The sequence below is a fragment of the Heteronotia binoei genome, chromosome 13 (genome assembly GCF_032191835.1).
Source record: "Heteronotia binoei isolate CCM8104 ecotype False Entrance Well chromosome 13, APGP_CSIRO_Hbin_v1, whole genome shotgun sequence".
NCBI classification, from domain to species: domain Eukaryota; kingdom Metazoa; phylum Chordata; class Lepidosauria; order Squamata; family Gekkonidae; genus Heteronotia; species Heteronotia binoei.
The window spans coordinates 17,517,388-17,543,873 of NC_083235.1; the positions used below are offsets into that span (position 1 = coordinate 17,517,388).

The following is a 26,486-nucleotide window of genomic DNA, read 5'->3' on the forward strand; positions in this document are numbered from 1 at the left end:
TCTTACTTTCTCCCACCCCTCCCCCAATTACTTGACCCCCGCCAGTGTTATTTTCTTTAAAAAAACAGATATTAAAGGTACCCTTAACTATCAAGAAAAAAAAGAAACAAAAAAGAAACATAGGGAAGAAGAACCCCCTTCAAGAGTTATATTGTTATCTTAAAAATCTTAATCCTCAAAAATTGTCCAATGTCCTTTTATTCTCCACTCTTTCTCTACATATCTTCTGAATTTCTTCCACTCTTGGTTAAAAAGTTCTAAATCACAGTCTCTTAATTTTCTTGTTAATTTGTCCATTTCACTCCATGACATAACTTTCATAATCCAGTCCCATTTTTCTGGTATTTTTTCTTGCTTCCACAACTGCGCATACAATGTCCTAGCAGCTGAGAGCAAGTACCATATTAATGTTCTATCTTCTTTTGGAAATTTTTCCATTTGTAATCCCAGCAGAAAAGTCTCTGCCTCTTTATTGAATTCATATCCCAGGATCTTAGATATCTCTTGTTGAATCATTTGCCAAAACATTTTAGCTCTTTCACAAGTCCACCACATATGGTAGAAAGAACCTTCATGCTTTTTACATTTCCAGCACCTATCTGGCATCTTATTGTTCATCTTTGCTAATTTTTTTGGAGTCATATACCATCTATACATCATCTTAAAACAGTTCTCTTTAATACTATGACATGTTGCGAGTTTCATGGAATTTTTCCACAGATATTCCCAAGATTCCATCTTTATTTCTTTATTTACATTAATTGCCCATTTTATCATTTGAGATTTCACTACTTCATCTTCTGTAGCCCATTGTAAAAGTAATTTGTACACTTTTGAAATTAATTTCTCATTATCTCCAAGCAGAACTCTTTCCATTTCTGTTTGTTCTTTCCTTATTCCTTCAGCTTTGATATCATTCTCCATCAAACTTTTTATTTGTTGCATTTGAAACCAATCATATTTATAGTTTAGTTCTTCTGCAGTTTTCAATTCTATTTTCCCGCTTTGTATTTTTAGTAACTGGTTGTATGATAGTTGTTTTTCCTTGACTGTTTTGGCCGTTAACTTTATCACTTCAGCCGGCACTATCCATAAAGGTCTCCTCTCATCACCATATTTCTTGTACTTTATCCACACATTTAATAAGCTACTCCTTATATAATGGTGAGAGAAAAGACCGTCCATCTTCTTTTTTCCATAGTACAAATATGCATGCCAGCCGAATTTTTTTCCATGGCCTTCTAACATTAGAAGTTTTTTATTTAATAACGTTATCCATTCTTTTAACCATACTAAACAAATTGCTTCATGATACAGTTTCAAATCTGGTAATTGGAATCCACCTCTCTCTTTCGCATCTATCAGGACTTTCATTTTAATTCTAGGTTTCCTCCCGGCCCACACAAATTCCGAAATTTTTCTTCGCCATTTATCAAATTGCTTAGCATCTTTCACAATGGGGATGGTTTGAAACAGATACATAATCCTTGGTAAAATATTCATTTTTACTGCAGCTATTCTACCCAACAGTGACAAATTGAGCTTGTTCCACTTTAGCATATCTTCTTCTATTTTACGCCATAGCTTTTCATAATTGTTCTTAAACAAATCAATATTTTTCATTGTTATCTCTACCCCTAGGTATTTTACCTTAGAGGTAACTTCACAACCCGTTAGTCTTTGTAGTTCTTGTTGTCTATTTTTCTGCATATTCTTACATAAGATTTTTGATTTTTCTTTGTTTATATAAAGTCCCGCCAACTCCCCAAACTCTTGTATTCTCATTAACAACAAAGGTGTAACTTGTAAAGGATTTTCATTTATAAACATTATATCATCTGCAAATGCTCTGTATTTATAGGTAAATCCTTTTATTTGTAGTCCTTCTAAATCTTTTTCTTCTTGAATCTGCATTAGTAAAATTTCAAGAGTCATTATAAACAGCAATGGCGAAAGCGGGCAGCCTTGTCTGGTACCTTTACTAATTTTCATTTCATCTGTAAGATCTGCGTTGATGCACAGCCTTGCACTTTGTTCAGAATATATTGCCTTTATCATTCTTATAAAACTTTCTCCAAGCTCCATTTTTTCCATCACTGCAAACATAAAGTCCCAATTTAAATTGTCAAATGCTTTTTCTGCATCCGCAAAGAATAGCGCTACTTCCTTTTCTGGATGTCTTTCATAATATTCTACAATATTTACAACAGTTCTAATATTGTCTCTTATTTGTCTTTTGGGAAGAAAACCGGCTTGGTCCTCTTTTATAAAATTTATCAAATATTGCTTAAGACGTTCTGCCAGAATTCTTGTAAATATTTTATAATCATTGTTCAAAAGTGAAATTGGTCTGTAATTTTTCACATTTGTAACATCTCTTTCTTCTTTAGGTATCAAAGAAATAACAGCTTCTTTCCATGTATTTGGTACCTTCCCTTTGACTCTTATTGCATTCATCAGCTTCTGTAATTTTGGTATTAATTCATCTTTAAACATTTTAAAATACTTGGCTGTATAACCGTCTGGCCCGGGAGCTTTATCATTTTTCATCACGTTGATTGCTGCCTCAATTTCTATTTTTTCAATTGGGTCATTCAAAATTTTTCTCATATTCTCAGTTAATGGCTCAATTTTTATTTTCTGTAGATATTCATCTATCTTTTTTCTCTTTACTTCAGCACCTTTAAACAGCTTGGCATAATACTTAAAAAATTCTCTTTTTATTCCCTCTTGAGTAACTACGTCTCTTTCATCTATCACAATTCTATTAATTATTTTATTTTCCCTCTTTTTTTTCAGCTGCCACGCCAAGTATTTCCCCGTCTTATTTGCTCCTTCAAACGATTTTTGCTGGAGCCTTTTCAAATTCCATTCTACTTCTTTGTTTAATAAATGTCTTAGTTGAGTTTGCAATATTGAAATTTCCCTTAGAATTTTCTTTTTCCCTGGTCTTTTCCTCAGCTCTCTTTCTTTTTTCTTTATTTCATTTTGAATATCCAGTAGTTGTTTTTCTTTTTCCCTTTTATCTTTATTGTTCAAAGTAATCAGCAACCCTCTCATTACTGCTTTATAAGCATCCCAGACCGTCTGAAAATCGATATCTTCTTTATCATTCACTTGGAAAAATTCTTTAGTTTCTTTTCCTAGGAAAGTCACTGTTTCTTTGTTCTGTAGCAAGTCTTCATTCAATCTCCATCTTCTCAATCTTTTGGACAGTTTTGTAATCCACATTATTGGGTTATGGTCAGTGCCAATTTTAGGCAAAATCTCTATCTTTCTTGTTATGAGGCCTAAATCTCTGGTTCCCCATAGCATGTCAATTCTAGAAAATGTCTTATGTCTTGCAGAAAAAAAAGTATAGTCCCGCACTTCAGGGTTAAACTTTCTCCATATGTCCTCCAAATTTTCCTGTTTTACTAATTCAAAAAAAGACTTTGGCAATTTTCCTTCTTTTCCACTATTTTTTTTCCCTCCGGATCTATCCAATGAGTTCTCAACTGTTCCATTAAAATCTCCCATTAAGAGTATTTGATCGTAGGTCAACTCATCTAGTTGTTGTGTAATGTCTTTAAAAAAAACATCTTTTGCACCATTAGGTGCATATAGTCCCAATAACAGCGTTTTTTCCCCAATGATAACTAGTTTGTTCTGACTGGGCTGAAACAACAGCAAAGGCAATATATGCCAGAATAGCAGATTGATGTCTGTGCCATTAGATATCCTGAGTGTGAAGTGCAGTAAATAAGAGTTCGTTGTAACGTTAGCTCTGGGTTAAAATGAGGGCATCAGCTTCGATATATATATATATATATTGGTATATCTGTGTGGGCTGGGGTCACATGCTTTAGTTTCAGCAAGAACCATCTTGCACTGTAACTGTTCAGCTTCTTCAATAAACTACGTTTAATCAACCACAAGGGAGTATTGATTGGTGAAGACTGTACAGTACTTAACACTCAGCCATGATCCTGGTGCCCCACCTTCTCCATCCTAGACCAGGAGTCCAAGTCTCAAGTTCTGCTTAGGAAACTTGCCGCTCTCCACCTCTGTGTGTGCTGTCGTCCCGGGATGCGTTTTGAGGCGTGTCCTCTGATTCAGCCAGTAAACCAGCTCTTGTTCCTTTCCAGAAAAAAATCCCACCCAAGAAAGACGGCTACAGCTCCAAGAAGGCTGTGGTGGTGAGTAAAATGCACGGTGTCTCCTTGCTTAACTCTGTACCATTCCCTTTGCCTGTTCCGCTCCCCGTTTCTGTGGCTTTGAAGCGTCGTACGCACATGCCTTCTTTGTTTCTTGGAACCAGTCTCTGGCCTCCTGCACGTTCCTTCACCCTTAGGTTGTTTAGCACGTGGGGAGGAATGAGCTTTTCCCGTTGCACAATATAGAATGCCTTCTTCCTTCATGCAGTTGGGTGCTGGCTGTTGGCTCAGTGTCTGATATGTGTGAGTGATAGTGAGGCGGAAGGCAGCCTCGTGCACGACCTGGTCTTGTTCTGTGTGTGGTGTTCAGTGAACACTTTGTGGTATTGCATCTCTCCCCCCCTGGAACGAGGGCTGTGCCTAACAGCCTCTCCTGGCTCTTTCCCGGTTAACACCAGGAAGCCTCCCCGCCAAAGGACACCTTCACCCCAGCACGACAGCGGCAGAAGAGGCCAGCGTCAGCAACAGTGAGTGGCTCCAGTTGTTTGGAGTGGGGACAAGTGTGTGTGTGCGTGGACTCTCGTGCAATGTAATCTAGGGCTTGGATTTTTCTTCTCTATCTCTCCACCCCCATGCCATCATGTTGCAGGGCACAGGGTGCTAGTGGGTATTGTATTGCCCTGTTCCTAAGAGGGAAATTAGCAAGACTGCCAGGGAAAGCCTGGTAATGAGTGAGAGGGTTATGGGTGGGGCAGCATCCCAGGAGAAATTTTTTTTTAAAAAAGCCACATTTGCTTACAGGAAGTTATGACCATAGAATTCCTGGCAATTCCTAGAGCAACAAGTAAGAGGGTTATGGGCAGGGTTCCCTCTAAGCCATGGAGTCTTCCTTTGAACGGACAAGGCTGTATTTTTCTTTCTAATTTTTGTCCCCTGACCCTTGTTTCTGCCTGCTAATCGGGTGACCATCAGTGGGCAAGTGCTGCAGTTACCTTGGAGGCCTTCCCGCCATAAGTGGGCATATGGGAACCTTAGACCCTGGAACGGTAACTATCAAGGCTATTGTGGATGTGAAGGGTCATTGTGAGAGAGTGAACCACAGAAACCTGACTAGCTTTTAACCCAACTGGGCGACTTTGATCTTGCCTTGTTGACGTCAAACCTACCTCACAGGATTAACATGAACGTGACACAGGATAATCCCTGCGTATGCTGCTTCTGAGAGATAGGGATACAAACGCAAGAGATTAATAAATAACCTGTTGGGGTTGTGTGCCTGGGTGTTGAAAAGCCTGGCTGCTTAGTTGCTTCCGTTCCTCTCGCTTTTCTTTTCCTCTTTCCTTCTGCTTGCCAGGATGGGCCTCCTCCCAAGGTCCAAAGGGCCCCCAGGCGCCGCCGCAAGAAGCTGTCAGCAGCACCACCACCACCGGTGCCCGCAGTGGGTGTGGGCGTGCCCGCAGTGAGTGTGAGTGTGAGATAACTGACTTAGAGGCCCCTTAGAATCTGGTTGAACCAAACCGTGGGGAGTGGTAACCAATGGTCCCTCTAAACTGTGGAGTCTTGTGAGGAAAAATTCTGCTTCATGAGCTGTTGGCATTCAAGTTGTGAGCTGCTGCATAAATTAGTTTGCTCTGGGGCCATTTTTCCTGAGCTAAGACAAAAAAATGCATGAACTGGAGGCTAAAAGACTGTGAGCTAGCTCGCACTAATTCAGCTTAGAGTGGTAACTGGTGGTAACACAGTGCGCCATCACACATCCTCCCTGGAGAGTAACAATGCCGTTCGCCCTCTCGCCAGTCACGTCGCTTGTGTTATTTAGTGAGACTGCAGTGATGTATGGTTTCAGGGAATGCAGACTCGGTTGCTCTCACAGGCTGGAAGCTGTCTGTGCTGCAGGGATTCTGGGTAGACATTTATGCAGGAATTGTGGCAGTCATGGCCAAGTCTCTTTTGGTGGAGTGGGCAAGAAGTCTAAAGTGTTGGGCTAACGCACACTATAGTCGATGTGCATTTCTGGCTGGTTTGGGGGCGGCTTTCTCTCTAGTTAGCTGAGCTGAGGAGCAGAGGTCAGCACAGCCCCAAGGATAATAATACCTGGCTTATTAGCTTTCCGTAGGGCCTGTAAAACGGAGCTGTTCCGCCAGGCTTTTAGTTGAGGCTGCGGGCATCTATGTCTTGATCTGGTTGGCCTCCCCTGCCGGCACTGTCACCTGTGCTATAAAATGGAATGATATCTGCCATCTTTATGGGATAACGTCTTGTCACGATGTGAGATGGCGGCCAGGTTGGCAATATGTGATGATATCAAAAATTTCCTGAGGGCTGCTGAGTTGTCTGTTCATAAAACGTTTTTATTGTATTTTATTATATATTGTGCTCCGCCCTACGGGGAATAGGCAGGATAGAAATACACTAAAATAAAGAAATAACTAAATAAGGAGGCAAGCCGGAGCATAAACCCTTGCCATAGGCTCATGGGAGCTTCCGGCTCTGGCCCAGGCGGGCTGCAATCTCCAGGTGTCTGTGTGCAAAGTGGCCACTCATGAGTAGGGGACATATCCTGATAAAAGTTTGTGCATCGCTAACTTAGTGTGCCTTTTCAAATCGGTTTAGAACAGGGAAGGGTGGCGCTTTCATGGGATTGCCATTACTCGTGGCATCAGCGATTGATTGACTGATCGTTACAGTCAACAACCAGCAGCAATAAACGTTAAGATCAAATGTGCAATACTACCAATCCGTTTACTAAGATCCCGGAGATCTGGCTTGAATTCTAATAAAGTCGTTCTATGCTAGACCACGGTTTACCAAGCATGGGCCACGATCACACGCACTAAGCAATGCACTTTCGACCCACTTTCCAATTGGATTTTGCCAGGTCACACTGTAAAATCCGGTTGGAAAGTGCATTGAAAGTGCATTGTTCAGCGTGTGTGATCATAGCCACGGATCTTACGAGAGTTCTTGCTCTGAGCCTTCTATATTGTTGTTGTAATAATTCCGTACAGGAATCTCGCATTGTCTATTACTTACAACGATGCAAGTTGGATTTATTTTTGGATTTATTTTTCTAGAAGCCCTGACCTGGATAGCCCAGGCTGGCCTGATCTCATCAGATCTTGGCTAGTACTTGGATGGGCGACCTTCAGTGAATGTGAGGCTCATGACGTAGAGGTGGGCAATGGCAAACCACCTCTGAAATGTCTCTTGTTTTGTTTTGTTTTTTTTTTAGAAAAAAAGCAAGTCTAGCTCGCCACCTACTGGTGCATAATATTAAAGGAGCTAGAACTTTTGACTGCCAGACAATCTTAGGATCTCCTTGCGATATTACACACGGTGGAACAAAAAACAGTGATGAGATCACAGTTGAGAAACATTCCAAGAAATACAAAATGGAACTGTAATATAAGGGCTACCATACTTCTTATTTTTTTTGCAATAACAGACAAAACAATTTCCACAGAGCTCATTGTTGACTAATCATACAGCATGCAGTAAACTTGTAATAATAATAGACGCGTTTCGTGTTGCCACTTCTTCAGTATTAATTTCTTCTTCCTGTCGGGCTGTATGTAGTGAAGGGGGTAAGCCAGTTGCTTTTTTAAACCTTATGCAAAGGTTTAAAAAAACCCTTTCATTTCCTTGCTGGCCAAACCATGAAAGAATGACCTTAAAAATAAAGATAACAATGCTTTGATTAAAAAAAAAATTACTACACTAATATGGTGCATTTAGAAGACCTTGGGAAGAGATCAAAACTTTACCTCCAAGTTACACACACTGCTGGATGATGATGATGCTAGAAACTCCTCTCCACTGCATGAAACTAACGTGATGAAATGTCTAGATTAGATATCAAGCATCTGAAGTCCTCTTGCTAACGGGGAAGTTGTTTTGCCTTCCTGCTTAAGCACACAAGAGATTTGTGTCAGTGATGCTTTCTGGTATTTCCGTACCAAGCTTTCAGATTCGATCCCCTTCTGGCCCCTGCACTGCCTTTGAATGTATGGACTTATCAGCCCTTTTCTCTCTTTACTCTCATTCTCTCTCTCTCTCTCTCTGGCTGTCAGGATGGGCCCCCTCCCAAGGCTCAGCTGACCCCAGACTGCCCCCGTCAGAAGCACTCGGCTACCACAGTGAGTGGTTTGGATGCTGTGCCCCGCAAGGTATGCTTGTGTAGGCTTTCGGGAGCTGGAGGATAGGTGGGGCTCTGCATAAAAATGGATGCCAGTTTGTACCAATAAGCAGGGATTTTTTTTGTAGCAGGAACTTCTTTGCATATTAGGCCACACCCCCTTGATTTAGACAATCCTGCAAGAGCTTACAGTATTAAGAGCCCTATAAGCTCTGGAGGAGTGGCTACTTCAGGGGGGTGCGGCCTAACGTGCAAAGGAGATCCTGCTACAAAAAAAGCCCTGCCGCTAAGGACAAAGCTCTTGTGCTCAGGTGTGTTTCATCCATGCCTGTATGGTCTCTTCCTCGGTTCTGCCTCTGCTGAGTATCTTTGGGTATCTGAGCTATCGTTGGGTAACCCGCTCGTTAAGAAAGTTACCTGTGCTGTGCTCTCCCCTGTGTCGATCTCTCCCCATTCTCTGCTAACATAACTTTGTGGCAGCAGGTGGATAGTAGGGGGGGCGCTTAATAAACTATATCTATATCAATATGAGGGGCTAGGGGGGTTGAAGGGAGATAGGGTTAATAAAGGCAGCCAGAAATGATTCCATGTGTTTGGAAATGCTTCTGTGTGCTTCACCATTAAGAAAAAGAGGAACTAAGAATGGCTTGCTAAGGATGGCTTGCAACATAATTGTAACCAAGATGAAAACAGGCTTCTGGCCAGGGGGAGGGGGTAGCAGCATAGATATATTGCATCATCATCAGTGGTTGGCTGCAGAGATGTCATGAAGGAAAGTCCCAAACTGTCCTGCATAGCCATTTTGGATGATTTTATTCTGTGATTTAGTCTTAATTAGCCTTAATATCATGAATCAATTGCGCAAGTGATCTGTGCATTGTAATCATGTGATGTTTACTGAAATATGGCTTTTGAATGATATAAAAGCTTGTGCCTTTCCTGTATCTGGTGTTCAGACTCTCACCTTTGTGGCAGAAGCCATGGGAGTCTGTGCCCGTACGTACGTATATTAATAAACGAAAGCTGTTTTCCTGATTACGCCTCAGGCCTCCTCTGTCATTGAACCAGCTTTAATTGATTACGCAGGGCTCTTCCTGCTACAACTTCATAATTGAAGTATTTATTAATTGGTTTGTCAGCTTTTTAGATATACTGGTTGCCGGTTGAATTTGTTTTAGAAGAAGAAGAATTGCAGATTTATTCCCCGCCCTTCTCCTTGTATCAGAGACTCAGAGAGGCTCACAATCTCCTCTACCTTCCTCCCCCACAACAGACACCCTGCGAGGTGGGTGTGGCTGAGAGAGCTCTCTCAGAAGCTGCCCTTTTAAAGATAGCTCTGAGATAGCTATGGCTAACCCGAGGCCATTCCAGCAACTGCAAGTGGAGGAGTGGGGAATCAAACCCAGTTCTCTCCAAGATAAGAGTCCGTGACTTCACCAGTGCACCAAACTGGCTCTCCTACACCAAACTGGTGCTGGGGTTTATGTGGAGATGCTCGCTGACAACGTTTCTATGACAATTCCCACCCCTGATCTGCCTACTATAAATGGGCACAACCCTCCCCCCCCCCACACCATCAGCCTCCCAATAAGACCAAAAAGCTGAGATGGAAATTTTCCAAAAAGCTGAGATAGAAGTTTCCTTAAATTTGCAGGTGGAACAACTTACAGGAAGCAGGCTTTGAGCGCACAATTAATTCCATATCCTCGTTAATGCACGAGGGCATATTCTGTGGGGTGCTTGGTTGTAGGGGGCTTGTTTCATTCGCTGCCTTCCCATTTGGCAGCGCAGAAGGGTATTCTCCAAGTAGGAGCTCCTTGGAAAGGATTGCGCTTGGCTTCTCTTGTTATGGAGGAACTGGGGCCGAGGAAGAAGCTCAGCTGCATGTCAGTCCAATCTTTCTCCTGAACCGCCTTGCTGTTGCTGTTGCATCGCGGTTTCTTTATGTGTCCAAACCCAGATGCTTGGATTTCTGTTTGCTGACTCCCTTGTGTCTCTTTCTCAATTCTAGAAATGGAAGCCTACCATGGAACGGGATCCTGAGGGCATCCCCATAGTACGGCGTAGGGTAAGTACACAGTGGAGAGAGAAGTCTCCTGCACTGCAGAGGTCTGCCTTGGTTTCTTTAAGAGTGGCCTAAAATACCAGACCCACTCGGTAGAATGCACTTGTAGAGAATTTGGAAGAAGGGTGGACAGTTGCACGGGGATAGGAGGTTGTGCTCAGTGCACAGATGGTGGGGTAGTTTGTGTGGGGATAGGAGGGTTTGCTCGATGCACAGATGGTGGGGTAGTTTGTGTGGGGATAGGAGGTTGTGCTCATTGCACAGATGGTGGGGTAGTTTGTGTGGGGATAGGAGGTTGTGCTCAATGCACAGATGGTGGGCTAGTTTGTGCGGGGATAGGAGGTTGTGCTCGATGCACAGATGGTGGGGTAGTTTGTGCAGGGATAGGAGGTTGTGCTCGATGCACAGATGGTGGGGTAGTTTGTGTGGGGATAGGAGGTTGTGTTCGATGCACAGATGGTGGGGTAGTTTGTGTGGGGATAGGAGGTTGTGCTCGATGCACAAATGGTGGGGTAGTTTGTGTGGGGATAGGAGGTTGTGCTCAATGCACAGATGGTGGGGTAGTTTGTGTGGGGATAGGAAGTTGTGCTCAATGCACAGATGGTGGGGCAGTTTGTGGGGATAGGAGGTTGTGCTCAATGCACAGATGGTGGGGTAGTTTGTGTGGGGATAGGAGGTTGTGCTCGATGCACAGATGGTGGGGTAGTTTGTGTAGGGATAGGAGGTTGTGCTCGATGCACAAATGGTGGGGTAGTTTGTGCGGGGCTAGGAGGTTTGCTCAATGCACAGATGGTGGGATGGTTTGTGTGGGGATAGGAGGGCTTGCTCGATGCACAGATGGTGGGGTAGTTTGTGCAGGGATAGGAGGTTGTGCTCGATGCACAGATGGTGGGGTAGTTTGTGTGGGGATAGGAGGTTGTGCTCGATGCACAGATGGTGGGGTAGTTTGTGCGGGGCTAGGAGGTTTGCTCAATGCACAGATGGTGGGATGGTTTGTGTGGGGATAGGAGGGCTTGCTCGATGCACAGATGGTGGGGTAGTTTGTGCAGGGATAGGAGGTTGTGCTCGATGCACAGATGGTGGGGTAGTTTGTGTGGGGATAGGAGGTTGTGTTCGATGCACAGATGGTGGGGTAGTTTGTGTGGGGACTGGAGGTTGTGCTTGATGCACGGATGGTGGGGTAGTTTGTGCGGGGACAGGAGGTTGTGCTCGATGCACTGATGGTGGGGTAGTTTGTGCTCAATGCACAGATGGTGGGGTAGGGATTGAACCGCACCTAATACGTTAACTTATATCCCCTGGAAATTCTGCTTGGTATCTCTCTGGCTTCCCATTTAGATAGATCCAGGTGGACAGCTGTGTTGGTCTGAAGCAGTAGAACAAAGTAGGAGTCAAGGTGCACGTTTAAGACCAACCAAGTTTTATTCAGAACGTAAGTGTCAGCCCAGAGTTGAAAAAGACTGGTGGTTGCTCAAGGGACTACCTTTACCTGTACTTTAAGCTTTCATGTACTCCAAGCACACTTCATCAGACGAGGAATCAGGGACAGTGAGCAGAGCTACATATATCTTGAATTTGTACCATTTTGCATTCTAAACCACTGCCTACCAGCTATATGTAGCGATTCTCACTGTACCTGATTCTTCGCCTGATGAAGTGTGCTTGGAGCGCACAAAAGCTTACTTTTCTGAATAAAACTTGGTTGGTCTTAAAGGTGAAACTTGACCCCTACTTTGTTCTTTCCCATTTAGGTGTCCTCTTCAGATTCCTCCCTGTAGCTAAGAGCCACATATTATCTTTCTCCCCTCATATTATCAGGATTTTGTGGCATTTAGCCAGTCCTTCGTTGCAAATTTTGTTTTCCGATTTAACAAAGAGGCCTGTCGAGATGTTTCACTTGAGTGGGAAATGGCCCTTCTACCATCCGAGCCAGCGCTGGGCCTAAAGAACTGGAACGGGTCTTGCCTTTTGCTCATGCCATGGCCCTGCCAACCTGGCTGATGGGCAGCGGGACGAGCACTTCCGTACATCTGCCGCTCCTCCCCTGCAGTCTGTTACACAGAGTGCCATCACTAGGCAGGGGGTTAGGTCCAGATCTGGAGAACTCAGCCCACCCTGCCATTTTATCATTCAGTTTTTATTAGCTTATCTGTTTCACCCACCTCACCCACCAGTTTGGTGTAGTGGTTTAAGTGCGCGGACTCTTATCTGGGAGAACCGGGTTTGATTCCCCACTCCTCCACTTGCACCTGCTGGGATGGCCTCGGGTCAGCCGCAGCTCTCGCAGGAGTTGTCCTTGAAGGGGCAGCTGCTGTGAGAGCCCTCTCAGCCCCACCCATCTCACAGGGTGTCTGTTGTGGGGGAAGAAGATCTAGGAGATTGTAAGCTGCTCTGAGTCTCTGATTCAGAGAGAAGGGCAGGGTATAAATCTGCTGTCGTCGTCTTCAAAAACAGCAGACAAAAAAGAACAGCTTTTACTTCCTGCCTCTTTATTTCCATGTGTATCATCCCGCGTCTCTCACACTAGAAAAGAACAAGAGTCCAGGAGCCCCTGAAAGACTAACAAAATTTGTGGCCGGGGAGGAGCTTTTGTGAGCCACTGCTTCCTTCCTCAAATACCAAGATGGGTAGCCGTGCTAGTCTGTCTGTAGCAGAAGAACAGAGCAAGAGCCCAGTAGCGACTTAAAGACTAATAAGATTTATTTTATTTATTTATTTGTGGCAGGGGAGGAGCTTTTGTGAGCCACTGCTCACTCCTTGTGACTCTGGCCAGGCCCAGGTGAAATATCTGTAACGGAGAAGGAACAGAAGACCATCTCAGATTTCATTCAGCTGGCAACGTCCTTAACCAGGGGTATCAAACATGCGGCCCGGGGGCCAAATCAGGCCCCCGGAGGGCTCCTTTCAGGCCCTCGAGCAACTGGCTGTCATCTGCTTCCTTCTCCCTCTCTCTTGTGCCCCTAACCGCTACTATACCAAACTGGCTGGGAAAGTTGTGACTCTTCCAAGTGCCTCCTTCATAGTCCCTAACTCATCTCTTTCCCTTCCAGCAGAAGAAGCAGATGGGCGCTGTGAAGGAGCGGAAGAAGCCCGGCCGCCCGGCCAAGCATCCCACGACCAAGCTCAAAAACAGTGTGGTAAGTACTCCCTCCGCTTTCTCACACTTGCTCATTACTAAAACCTTGAACCTGATCCGGTACTCAACCGGGAGCTGGTGCAGCTGGCGCAACACAGATTGAATATGAACAGTCTGCGTTGACCCAGCCAGGACGTTTCTGGATCCATCTCAAGGGCAGGCTGGCATAGAGTCAGTTGCAGCAATCCAGTCTAGAGATGACCATTGCCTGGATTACTGTGGCTAGGTCAGGGCGAGACAGGAAAGAGGCCAGCTGCCTAACCTGGCACAGCTGGTAAAATGTCAGCTTGGCAGCATTCATGATCTTGGGCCTCCATGGATAAGGAAGGTATTAAACTGCATGAAGCATTTATTTAAAAGACAAAGCCCTTCCCAGGCCTCATTTTAGGCAGGAGCTCACAGGAGCAGAGCTCCGGAACCTCTTAAATTTTATTGTGCTTTCTTTTGTATCCCCTCCCCCTAAAAATACTTGCTTCTGGGCTCCATTGTTCAAGCTCCCTGTGAGAATTTTGCTGAACTCTTCAGATCTGACAAACCTGATATTCCCCCCCCCCCCCAAAAAAATGGGAAAAGACAAATGGAAATCTTCCTCATGCCACTGTGGCCATATAGGAGAAAGTAATTTTAAAAGTATGATGGGAGTAAGGTTTTATTATGACCGTTCTAATTCAAGAAGCATTCTAAGGGAGATGCTGAACTGATATCATTCAGTACGCCTTCCAGTGATGTCAGGGGGTGTGTGGCATATGCAAATGAGTTGTGCTAATGAGCTCCGGCACCTCTTTTTCTACAAAATGACCCCTGCCCCTTCCACATACTCTCAGCACAGCAACAGACCGAGTAAGGGATCTGAAAGAAAAGTGTAAAACACTATTCCTCCATCCCTCTCTCTGTACGGGCCCTAGAAGAGGTTAACCCGTGGCAGGCACTTCCGCTTTAGAAGTTACTGTGACGCTGGAAGGGTTCCTGTTCTTATGGAGCCTCTGCTCAGTTCTGCTGTCCTGCACAGGGCAGCGGCCACCTCCAGCAGATCCCATCCGAGAGCTCTGTCTGCCTCGATGAATCCAGCCCCAAAGAGATCTTCCTCTTCCTCATGCCCAGGACTTTCTCATCTCTCTTTCTCCTCCCGCCGATCAGGTCAGGTCAGACTGTTTCCTGAAGTCTTTCTAGCATCTTAAGACTTCCAAACCTCTGTCCCTGCATGGTGTCCCTCCACCGTTCATCCAAATGGCTTGTTTGTCTTCTCCCTCTCATTTCCTGTGGGATCTTGGTGGTCCACATGCACTGCTCGCCGCACGCAATCCAGTCCAGCAGTGGCTTTAGCGACAATGTCCCAAGCAGGGAGGGTGAAAGAAAACCTCATGCTTGAGCGAGCCGTAGCGATGCTGGTGGATAGGAAGGGAAGGCAGGAGCCCTACGGCATGGAGTGGTAAGCTGCAGTACTGCCGTCCAAGTTCTGCTCACAACCTGGGTTCGATCCCGGCAGAAGGTGGGTTCGGGTAGCTGGCTCAAGGATGACTCAGCCTTCCATCCTTCCGAGGTTGGTAAAGGTAACCTTGCTGGGGGTCAAGTGTAGATCAGGGGGTCCTCAACCACTGGGCCGTGGACCTGCTGGTAATCAGGCCGCAGAGCAAGGCCAAGGCGCCACACCACCCCCACCTGGGAGCCGGGTGGACAAAAGTGGCAGCGCAGCCTTGGGTGGAGAGTCTTTAAATGGGAGGCTGAGGCAGATTGGCCTTCTACTGCCTGGCGACCTAGCAGGGAGGTGGCGGAAAGAACCCCAGTCTCCCCATGGGGGGCAGGGATGGGGCATGGTGAGGGGCAGCCTGGGGTGGCAAAAACTCCAGCATCATCCCCCCCCCCACCAGTCCGTGGAAAAATTGTCTTCCGCAAAACTGGTCCCTGGCCAAAAAGCTTAGGAGCCACTGGTGTAGGTGACTGGGGAAGGCAATGGCAGACCACCCCGTCACATATGAACATATGAAGCTGCCTTATACTGAATCAGACCCTCGGTCTATCAAAGTCAGTATTGTCTTCTCAGACTGGCAGCGGCTCTCCAGGGTCTCAAGCGGAGGTTTTTCACACCTATTTGCCTGGACCCTTTTTTGTTGGAGATGCCGGGGATTGAACCTGGGACCTTCTGCTTCCCAAGCAGATGCTCTACCACTGAGCCACCGTCCCTCCGTCAAAAGTCTACCAAGAAAATGTCACGATGTGACGTCACCCCATGGGTCGGCAACGACTCGGTGCTTGCCCAGGGGACTCCCTTTACTTTTATCTTTAGGAAGGGAAGGGAAGGGAAGTGCTTAGGCAGTGGATGCGGAACTTCTTGTCTGGGGTTCTGTGGAAGTAGGAAAAGAAACTCATCTCTTTTGGGGGCTATTTTTTGTATTTTTTTATGTGTGCATGTGGAAGTCCTGGCAACCTCTGCCGACTGACCCCTACTGGGGGCATGGAGGATATTCAGAGAAGTGGCTGAATAAAGCCTGCCTCTGCCTCCAGTTTCAGTATTTCAGGGAGCGTTAAAGCTGCAGTACTGCAGTCCTAAGCTCTGCTCATGACCTGAGTTCGATCCCTGGGTTTTCAGGTAGCCGGCTCGAGGTTGACTCAGCCTTCCATCCTTCCGAGGGCGGTCAAATGAGGACGCAGCTTGCTGAGTGGGGAAGTGTAGATGACTGGGGAAGGCAATGGCAAACCACCCCGTAAAAAATCTGCCGTGAAAACGTTGTGAAAGCAACGTCATCCCAGAGTCGGGAACGACTAGTCCTTGCACAGGGGACCTTTCCTTTTCCTGCCTCCAGTTTCAGTATTTCAGAGAGGTCTCCCGTCTAATTACTTGCCAGAGTTGATCCCGCTTAGCTTTTGGGATCTGGTGAGATTGGGCTAGCCTGGGCCATCCAGATCAGGGCTTAGGAGAAGAAACTCTTGCGTTGCGGTTCTTGGCCATACGTAGGCTTTAGTAACTCGGAAGCCATCTGAGTCAGAGAAATGCACTGGGCGGTTGTGGGAACAAACCTCTTCTCCGCAGTGAGCAGCCTGGCCTCGAGATCAGATACAAAGCTGACTCTTTTTGGAGGTCGTTGGTCTTTTTCTCAGAGCGTAGCCCCCAGCAGCAGTCTGCGAGGCCTTACCAAGCGGGTCAGAGTCAGCGCGCGCACGAAGCCTCCGCAGATTCCGGGAGACGATGGAGGAACCTTGTCTGTACCCAGCCACCTCCCTGCCGTAACCAGATGACGTGGTGTGGAGTGGGAAAATGCAGCCCCACCCACTTTGCAGTGTTGGGGGTGAAGATTTGGAGTGAATCCTCCAGCCCTGGGTATTCAGCACCCCCAAAACCAAATCCGAACAAACCCTGGAGCTGCCTGGCATCCTAGGAGCAGTTTTGTACTGTCTCTAGCAACTCCCTTGCCAGGCAAAAGGTCCTACGATCATTAACAGCCACTATGTCGGGTGGCCAGCGGTAGTTCTCCAGATGTTTTTGCCTACAACTCCCATCAGCCCCTGCCATTGGCCATGCTGGCTGCGGCTGATGGGAGTTGTAGGCAAAAAACATCTGGAGAGCTACCATTGGCCACCCCTGCACTTTGTGCTTGTTTTGGCAACATTCTCCGTCTCTGTCTCTCTCTTTCTGTCTCTCTGTCCCTCCCTGTCTCTCTCTCTTTACTCTCTTTCTCTCTCCCTCCCCTTCCCCCACTTACCTGCCTCTCCCTCTCTCTCCTTTATAGTTCACCTTTTTTACTGACCCTCAAGTTGGATTATACAGCATGAGTCAGTACAATTAGCAGCCTGGGACATCCAGAAAACAACATAAAAAGATTGGGGTTCTCTCTCTCTCTCAACGTATAGACCACCTTTCTCACTGAGAGTCAAGGCAGATCACACAGCGTGAGTCAATGCAGTCGACAGGACGGGACGTCCAATAAGCAATGTAAAAGGACTGGGATTATAGGCAATCTGAAACAAAACGTATTGACACGACACATTAAACGTTGTAGAGATCATATAGCAGGATAATACATATAGCAACAGATAGCACATGTTATACACAGCAGTATAGTCCAGAGACCCTTCTCCTTCATTAAAGCCTCTTCCTGAGCCATTCCATGCTACTATAGCTCTATTACGTGTGCAAAAACGGCCCCATGAATATTGGGTAGTTTGCAGAGCGTCGGGAACGGAAGCCTTCCTAACGGTGTTGCCGCTAACCTATGTATGTGAGCGGCTGCTCCTTGAAACAGGGAACCACCCCACCCCCCAGCAGCAGTCTGGAGTCCCCTTGGATCTTGCACTGCCCGTTGCCCAGTTATGTTCTGCTCAAGATGTGAACTGCTCTGCTTAGTAGGGGGATTGGAATTAGAGGGAATGTTGCTTCCTAACCTCATTAGACAGGCTAGAGGTGGGAGCCATAATTGGGGGTGGAATTCTAGCAGGAGCTCCTTTGTAGCCAATCCTCCACGAGTTTACAGGGCTCTTAGTACAGGGCCTACTGTAAGCTCCAGGAGGATTGGCTACATCAGGGGGGCATGGCCTAATATGCAAAGGAGCTCCTGCTAGAATTCCACCACTGGCCATAATAGAGAAGGCACGCATATGGGCGTTTTATTTATTTAGATATTTAATTCATTTATACCAGGGGTGGCCAAACTTGCTTAACACAAGATCCACATAGAATAAATGTCAAATGTTTGAGAGCTGGAAGGAAGGAAAACAGATGGGAGAGGGAAAGGTGAAAAGAAAGCAACTTTAACTTTAAATGCATTCTTCAAGCTGCTGGTTGGCTTGACTTGGAAAAGAGATTTAAAGAGACAAATGCCTTCTCCAGACTGGGCAGTGGGGGCTTCTTGAGCCACACAAAATGTGTGAAAGAGCCACATGTGGCTCCCGAGCCAGTTTGGCCACCCTTGATTTATACCCTGCTTTTCTCCCCATGCATTCACCACCAGCGCCTTAATGGTACAAAGGTTCCTACTGCGTGTTTCACTATCCAGATGTGCTCCCGAGCGTTAACAGTAGGCTCTTTGCAGCTCTTCTGGTTTTGACTGCTTTCCTCCCCCCCCCCCCCACCCACGCAGCACACCTCCAAAAGCCGGCGGAACCGGAAGTGTGGTGAGTGTGAAGCCTGTCAGCTGAAAACCGACTGCGGCCGCTGTGACTTCTGCCAGGACAAGCCCAAGTTCGGCGGGGGGAACCTCAAGCGCCAGAAGTGCCGCTGGAGACAGTGCCTCCATTTTGCAATGGTTGGTCCCCTCTCCTCGTTCACCCCTGTTGGCGCTTCTCCCATCTCCTTGACCCGCCTTCTCTCCCTTTTCCCCGCTTCAACACAAGATGGCTTGCTTCGCATCTCAACCGCACTGAACCGCGCTTGCAACCCCTGACGTTAGCCACAGATGCTAGGAGCTAGACTAGCTTCCCTATCAGCCCCGAGAATCCCTGCGCATCTCAGATCTCACCCCCAGCATGTGCCGGTGTGGTAGTCCATGTGGACGGTGTGCTCGCCTCTCCCATTGTCTTGTCCTGTCTTATGCATGTTGTGTGACCTCACGTCTAATCTGGCCGTGTGATAGAACGCTTTGCTTTGCTGGTTCAGATCAATGTCCGTGTAGTCCAGAAGCCAGGAAGGGGGATACTTTGGGGAATCTGCCAAGCTGAGCATGCATGAGGAGTCGTTCCCCTGGTTTGTTCTCAGAAATCTGGAAGCATGCTGCCTCCATACATGTTAAGGTAGAAGTAGTCGCGATAGATCTGGTCAGGGCTTTTATTTTCTTTTAGCAGGAAGGCAGTTCTGGCTGGCTTGGTGCCAGGGGGTGTGGCCGAATATGCAAATGAATTGCTGCTGGGCTTTTCCTACAAAAAAAGCCCTTGGCAAAGCAAGGGCGATGTCAGGGGGTGTGGCCTAATATACAAATGAGTTCCTGCTGGGCTCTTCCTACAAAAAAAAAGCCTTGGGGTGTGGCCTAATATGCAAATGAGTTTCTGCAGGGATTTTCTTACAAAGAAGCCCTTGACAAAGCAAGGGTGATGCCAGGGGGTGTGGCCTAATATGCAAATGAGTCCCTGCTGGGCTTTTCCCACCAAACCCTCGGCAAAACAAGGGTGATGTCAGGGGGTGTGTGGCCTAATATGCAAACGAGTTCCTGCTGGGCTCTTTTTACCAAAAAAGCCCTGGATCTGGTCCATAGCAGGCAGTAGCTAATCGTAGTGTAAGCTCAATATTCTTTAGCGAAAGAGCTCCCCCTCCCCCCCCCCCACCCCAGTGTTTCCTAAAGCTTTTGTCAGCCAGTTTTATTTATTTATTACGGCGTCAGGTCACAGCCGACCCGCGGCGACCCCGTGGGGTTTTCAAGGCAAGAGACGGTCAGAGACAGTTTGCCATGATCTGCCTCCACGTCACGATGCTAGTTTCCTTGGTGGCCTCCCATCCAAATACTAGCCAGGGCCAACCCCGCTTAGCTCCCGAGATACGCTGAGATCGGGCTAACCTGGGCTATCCAGGTCAGGGCTCCAGCTTTTATTGGGTGGCTTCAGTATTCCCTCTGCTTCCATTGAGCATTCCATCGAGAGGCTGTGATAACACGGACTAAATAATGAACTTTCAATCCACTTTCAACCCACTTTCCAACTGGATTTTACTGCGTGAACTGGCAAAGTGCATGGAAAGTGGATCGAAAGTGCATTATTTTGTGTGTGCCATCACCAACAGAGATTGGTTAAATAGTTCTTTCTCTCCACGTGTCTTGTAACTTGATTAAATTGGAACTTGATCAAGGCTTTATCGTGGCTTCTCCATTAAAGCCTCCTTGTATCTGCCATTATCTTTCTCCCCTGTCCTAGGTGCACGATGATTCTCTGCTGTTGGCTCTTAGTACAGGGAAGAATGGGATTTGGTTTTGAAGCACCCGGGATATTTCATTTCAGACGTTTGCATCCGGCCGTCGTGCTTGAGAAGAGGGCTGCATGAAGCGAAAAATGAAATTAAGTTGCGCAAATGAAGTAAGAGCCAGCAGCAGGTAGCTGGCCGATCAGATTAAACGTCAGTGAAAGCAGATGCGATCGCTGATAGGAGCCAGGGAGCGCACTCCAAGGGGCAACCACAGATAAGGCCCTGTTCTTCATGGCTATGTATGTTGCTTCTGGGGGCAGGGGAAGAACATGGAACGAGGGCCTCCGAAAATTGTAATACCATTTTTCCCCCTTGCTGTCTAGCTGCTACAGATGTAATATCTCAATAGAACTAGCCAAGGAGTTTGCCATTAGGAAGCTTGATAAGGGCCAAGCGTGCCAGAGGTCAGTCTCGAGCCCTTCCGGATTTGCAGGGGTCTTCCTTCCCAAGATGCAGAAATCAGTTCAGAGTTTGATTTCCCTTCGTTTTGGGCAGGATCGCCGTCAGCTTAGGAACAGGTAGGAATGGCAGCAGAGTGAGGGGGGGGGAGGGTACACGTTTGGCCTCTTTGTCCTGTTCCGACTTTGTCCTGCTCCCACAGCAAGTTTCTGCCCTCTTTTGAGCAAACCGTAGAAAGGGAAGAGTCGAAAAGGCGTGGTGATGCTAGCATTCAGCACAGACACCCTCCTCCAATGTTCTCATGTCGTTGGATGGTTATGGCTTATTGTGCCAGCCTAGCTGATCACCGTAGTTCACTTGGCATGGAATCTTCCCCCAGCTCGAGCTGGCCGGTGATTCCAGGGGCCGTTTGCATTGCGGGCGGCCTCGCTCTCTCGCTCGTATTCTCCCGAGAGCCAGTTTGGTGTAGCGGTTAAGTGCACGGACTCTTATCTGGGAGAACCGGGTTTGATTCCCCACTCCTCCACTTGCAGCTGCTGGAATGGCCTTGGGTCAGCCATAGCTCTCGCAGGAGTTGTCCTTGAAAGGGCAGCTTCTGGAAGAGGTCTCTCAGCCCCACCCACCACACAAGGTGTCTGTTGTGGGGGGAGAAGATACAGGAGATTGTGAGCCGCTCTGAGTCTGATTCAGAGAGAAGGGCAGGGTATAAATCTGCAGTCATCGTCTTCTAGTTCCTCTGGTGCAGAACCACTTTTGTTCCTCCTGCTAGCCCATTGGGGAATCCCTCCACCTGCGGTGGGTTAGATGTGAGTCCCATAGAGCGCTTGGTGGCCTCGGTCTGTGAGAAAGGATCTTGGATCCAAAGTGGATCGGTCGAGGGACACAAGGGATCTGCTCACCCTTCCTGGATCACTTCCCTTACTCAGTCTTGTAAATAGCCTCTTGGCTGGTCTCTCGTGGTAAGTGACCATCTGTCCTCCCACGTGTGGACCCTTTTGGGAAAGCCCTGGCTAATTTAGACCGTTCTGGTGTGTGTCAAATGACCCCTTGCAGGCTAGCAATTGGGGTGTGCGCATGGGCTCGTCATTCTTGTCACTTGCGAGATTTGTCATTGTGATTTCCTCTCGTACGAAGGTGCCCACTGAAAGTTGGGACACGCGTCTGTTTCTGAACAGTTCAGACACCTTAGAGAAGGGAGGGAATAGAAGGTTTGACCTTTTTTTTAAAAAAAGAAAGCAGCTCACATGCTAAAAAGGAGAGCTGGACTTCTGCGCATAGGCCGTCCATAGCGTGCCCTAAATTATGCTAATCAAGCACATCTGCATGGTATCTTTCTTGCATGGTTTTTGCCCTTTTTGCATCGTTCTTGCTTTCTTAGCAGTGAGGTGCCTGGAAGCCTGCTCGCAACACTTAAAATGTTTCTTCTCTGGCTTCTGGGGTTTCCGCAAGCGTTACCCACGCTTTTTCCAGGTGTATTTTTAGTCATAAAGACTCCGAAGCATTCCGGCTGAACAAACAGCTCATTCATAACGAAAGCTGAGGTCCTCATGAGACAGAATTCTGTGCCTGATGCCACATTCTATGTTCTCCTCCCCCACTTCCCACATCATGCCACCGTAGAATCATGACATATGTACCACCTTCTATATGATTTGTGACTGAAGAGAGAACTCTGAAGCGTGAAACGTTCCAGGAACCAGAATTTTATTCTTTGTAGACTGTGTCTGAAGGTATTTCACAATGAGAGTGCTTTTGGGGGATTTGTGGGAGATGGTGGGGAACCGTCTCCTCTAGTGAGTTTGGGCTACAGATGCGTTTGTAGCTATGTCCCCTCTTAAACTGTGCGTGTGAGAAGCCGCTTATGAGCGCAGAACCTGCTCACGCAGCAGTCTGGGGCCGTGCGAGGTCTCGCAGTGACCTTCCCAATTTTAAGATCACAGCAGTTGTTTTGTGCTCCAGATGTGATCTGCTCTGCTCAGTAGGAAAAATTGAGACGGTGGGCAGCTAGGTAGTTGAGACAACCTGATCGTACCACAGATAGAGCTGGCTTGTTGTGAGGGGAGGCAGTTAGTTACCTGAAACGGTGGATTTGGGGGAGGGGATGACACCCTCCCTCCTTGCTGACCTCACTGCTGCCTCCACACCTGCCCAGGATGTGGATGAGTCGAATTCATTTCTTATGAGGGCCGGATCTGACATAAATATGACCTTGTTGGGCCAGGCCATTTGTGTCATAAAATGTAATGCCAGGTAGGGGAGATGTAAACTTTTTAAAAGGACATAGACAAGCACACACTCAGCCTAATCCACCTCACTGGCTTGTTGAGCCTCAGCTGACAGAAGGAAGAGAGGCTTGGCTCAGTAACTCTGCTGCGCGATTGAGAGAGCCCACATATGGCGACTCCATATGGTTTTCAAGGCAGTGGGCATTCAGAGATGGTTTTCTACTTCCCACCTCTGCGTAGCTACCCTGGACTTCCTTTGCAGTCCCCCGTTCTAATATTAAACAGGGCCAACCCAGCTTAGCTTCTGAGAACTGATGAGATCGAACTAGCCTGGGCCCTCCAGGTCAAGGAGAGATGAGCAGAGATGGCCTATGCATCATGACCCTGGATTTCCTTGATGGTCTTCATCCCAAGACATAACCGGGCCTGACCCTGCTTAGCTTCTGAGATCTGAGAAGAGGGGTTACCTGGACCATCCAGGTCAGGGTGTGTTCCTCATAGGGCTTCCTGAATTCTCACGTAACGAACGAATGTCATGAGAATTTGGGAGGAGCAGTGCTGGGTGTAGAGGGAAGATGGGGGATCAGTCGCCTCTCTGGGTGGGGGCAGCTGCAACGAATTGGGGAGGGGGTGCCTGGGGGGCAGCACCAGTGACATGGTGGAGCAGAGGCAGTTGCTTCAGGCAGTAAAATGCTTTTGAGTCACAATGAAGAATAGAGCTCTCTGTGTGTTTGTCTGCAGGAATGAAGGCTGACAGGTCCAAAAAGGGTAACGTAGGCTGAAGATATCTCCCACTAAGACTCAGCCTCAATGTATTGCTGGTGTTTTTGACCAGGCGCCAAGTTTCTTACTTGTCTCCCTCTTCCCATCCCGATCTTGGGGTGTGTGTGGTGACCCTTGGCTTTGACCTGACGTGTTACACTTTCTGTCTCCATTGTTTAAATCTGGCCCTGCTCTCCCTTCCTTGCCCACTCATGCGATGTTCTCTGTGGGCGCACGCAGTCCAAAGCATGGGAGCAAGCACAGCAAAACCAAAGAGGAAAACAATGGGAAGGTGCTATAGAAGACGGGTGACAAAGTGGGTGGGGAAGATATAAGATGTTAAAAGAGCCCTGCTGGATCAGACCAGTGGTCCATTTAGTCCAGCATCCTCTCTCACACAGCAGGTGACCAGTTATTCCGGAGGGCCAACAACAGGGCATAGAGACCTTCATGAGAAGACCCTGCTTGATCAAACCCATCTAGTCCAACATCACATCTCATAGAGAGGCCAAGCAGTTCCTCTGGATGGACAAAAATAGGGCATAGAGTCCAAGTCCTTTATAAGAGATCTCTGCTGGATCAGTCCAGTGGTCCATCTTGTTCTGCATCCTGCCTCACACAGCGGTCAGCTGGTTCCTCTGGAGGGGCAACAACAGGGCATAGAGGCCTTCATGAGAAGACCATGCTGGATCAGACCAATGGTCCACCTAGTCCAGCATCCCATCTCACAGAGTGGCCAAGCAGTTCCTCTGGATGACCAAAAACAGGGCATAGAGTCCAAGGCCTTTATAAGAGAGCCCTGCTGGATCAGTCCAATGGTCTATCTAGTCCAGCATCCTCTCTCACACAGTGGTCAACTAGTTCCTCTGAAGGGCCAACAACAGGGCAGACAGGCTGAGGCCTTTGTAAGAACATCAGAAGAGCCCTGCTGGATCAGAGCAGCGGTCCATCTAGTCAAGCATCTTGTCTCACCCAGTGGCCAACCAGTTCCTCTGGAGGGCCAACAACAGGGCAGAGAGGCTGAGGCTTTCCCCTGATGTTGCCTCCTGGCTCTGAGATTCAGAGGCTTGGTGCCTCTGAATGTAGAGGTTCTCCCCAGTCACAACACGCCAGCTTTTTGTCTGGAGAGAGCTGCAGCAGCGCACTGAAGCTGGAATGCACAAGACCAGTTTTCTATTAACAAAACCAGCCTCCTGCAGCATTTCTGGGCACTTCTGTAATCTCTTAATCCACAGGGAGCCTGAGGTCTGGGTGCTAAACCCCCTCATAAACTTCAGGTGGGGTAAATCCACAGAGTTTAGAAAATTCATACATGTCCACTTAACATAATGTGCATGTTAATGGAAATTCGGGCTTGGGAAGTGTTCCCCTCTCTCCTAACTTCTCCAGCTGGGAAACATGAAGCTGCCTTATACTAATCAAGCCCTTGGCCTCTCAACGTCAGTATTGTCTACTTAGGCAGCAGCTCGCCAGAAGTCTCAGTCAGAGGTTTTTCCCACACACCCTGCTGCCAGATGATTTTCAATTGGAGGTGCCAGCGGATCGAACCTTCTGCATTCCAAGCAGATGCCTAGCCTAGTGCCCTGGCCCCACGGGTGGACCTCCTGATGGCACCTGGGTTTTTTGGCCACTGTGTGACACAGAGTGTTGGACTGGATGGGCCATTGGCCTGATTCCAAGATGGCTTCTCTTATGTTCCTATCACCAAATCAGTTTCCTTACTGAGAGAGGAAGAGCTGATGATGAGAGCAGAGTGGGGGGAAATGGTTTGCAGGCTTTGCTTGAATGGCTGGCGTTCAAGTTTCTGACTAGTCCTGACCACTCAGTTCCCCTCCCCTCCCCTCCCCTCCCTTCTCCATTACGAAAGCAGTTCTGTGCCGGGGAGCAGATTTGTGCGCTACGAAGTTCTTCTGCTGACCCAGTTCTGTGCCCAGGGAGCAGGTTCGTGCAACACGAGGCGCTTCAGCTGAGGCAAGGCCAGGTTTTCAGTAAGCCGGAACCTCCCTGGTGCTAGAGGGGCATGCTGCACAGTGCGCAACGAGGGGCGCGAGCAGGAAGAGCTCTTAGATGTCGGGCTGCTGAAAAGTGCCGTCAAGCCGTGGCTGGCTCCGTGGCGACTCCTCGTGGTGCGTTCAAGGGCAGAGATGTTCAGAGGGCGGTTTGCCCTTGCCTGCCTCTGCATCGCAACCCTCGGCCTTCCTCGGAGGCCTCCTACGTTAACGCTAAGCAGGCCTGAACCTCGCTTAGCTTCTGAGATCTGACGAGCTCAGGCCGGCCGAGGCCATCTAGATCAGGGCAGGGACAAGCAGAGGTAGTTCGGCATTGCCTACCTCTGCACAGCAACCCTGTTCCCCCATTGGTGGTCTCCCATCCAGTGACTAGCCCCGCACAGTTTCTGAGATCTGACGTGATCCATGGCCGGGTTGACTTATTTCTTTACTATTTTAAAGGATTTTTGAGGCCTCATGTCCACACCTCCCTCGCTTAGTCCGGTTGTTCTCGTGACTTGGTTTTGCTCTGCGATCTCATTCTTCTCCACTGACTTGCCTTGTTCCTTGTGGGGAGCGGGTTCCCTCTCTCTGCTTGCATTCATACTTCGCACCTTCTTACGCGAGGGTCTGCTGCTTCATGCCTTGAGCTGCACTGGGGTGCCTTGGATGCGCTTGGGAAGCCAGGAGATGCCAGGGCGCTCAGCTTTTTGCGGGGTACAGGAAGCGGGTTTCGGGGAAGGTGGAATCGCACGGGTGC

General features: G+C 47.7%; 1 protein-coding gene across 1 annotated transcript in view; it reads left to right on the forward strand.

Moving 5' to 3' along the window:
• The window catches only part of MBD1 (methyl-CpG binding domain protein 1), a 107,196-nt gene that overhangs the window by 67,496 nt on the left and 13,214 nt on the right, over positions 1 to 26,486 (forward strand). Inside the window, exons 10-16 of the mRNA XM_060252233.1 lie at positions 4,128 to 4,178; positions 4,595 to 4,663; positions 5,491 to 5,574; positions 8,207 to 8,272; positions 10,283 to 10,339; positions 13,390 to 13,473; positions 18,545 to 18,709. Of these exons, the coding sequence (XP_060108216.1) occupies positions 4,128 to 4,178; positions 4,595 to 4,663; positions 5,491 to 5,574; positions 8,207 to 8,272; positions 10,283 to 10,339; positions 13,390 to 13,473; positions 18,545 to 18,709 (576 nt within the window). The remainder of the gene's footprint in view (positions 1 to 4,127; positions 4,179 to 4,594; positions 4,664 to 5,490; positions 5,575 to 8,206; positions 8,273 to 10,282; positions 10,340 to 13,389; positions 13,474 to 18,544; positions 18,710 to 26,486) is intronic.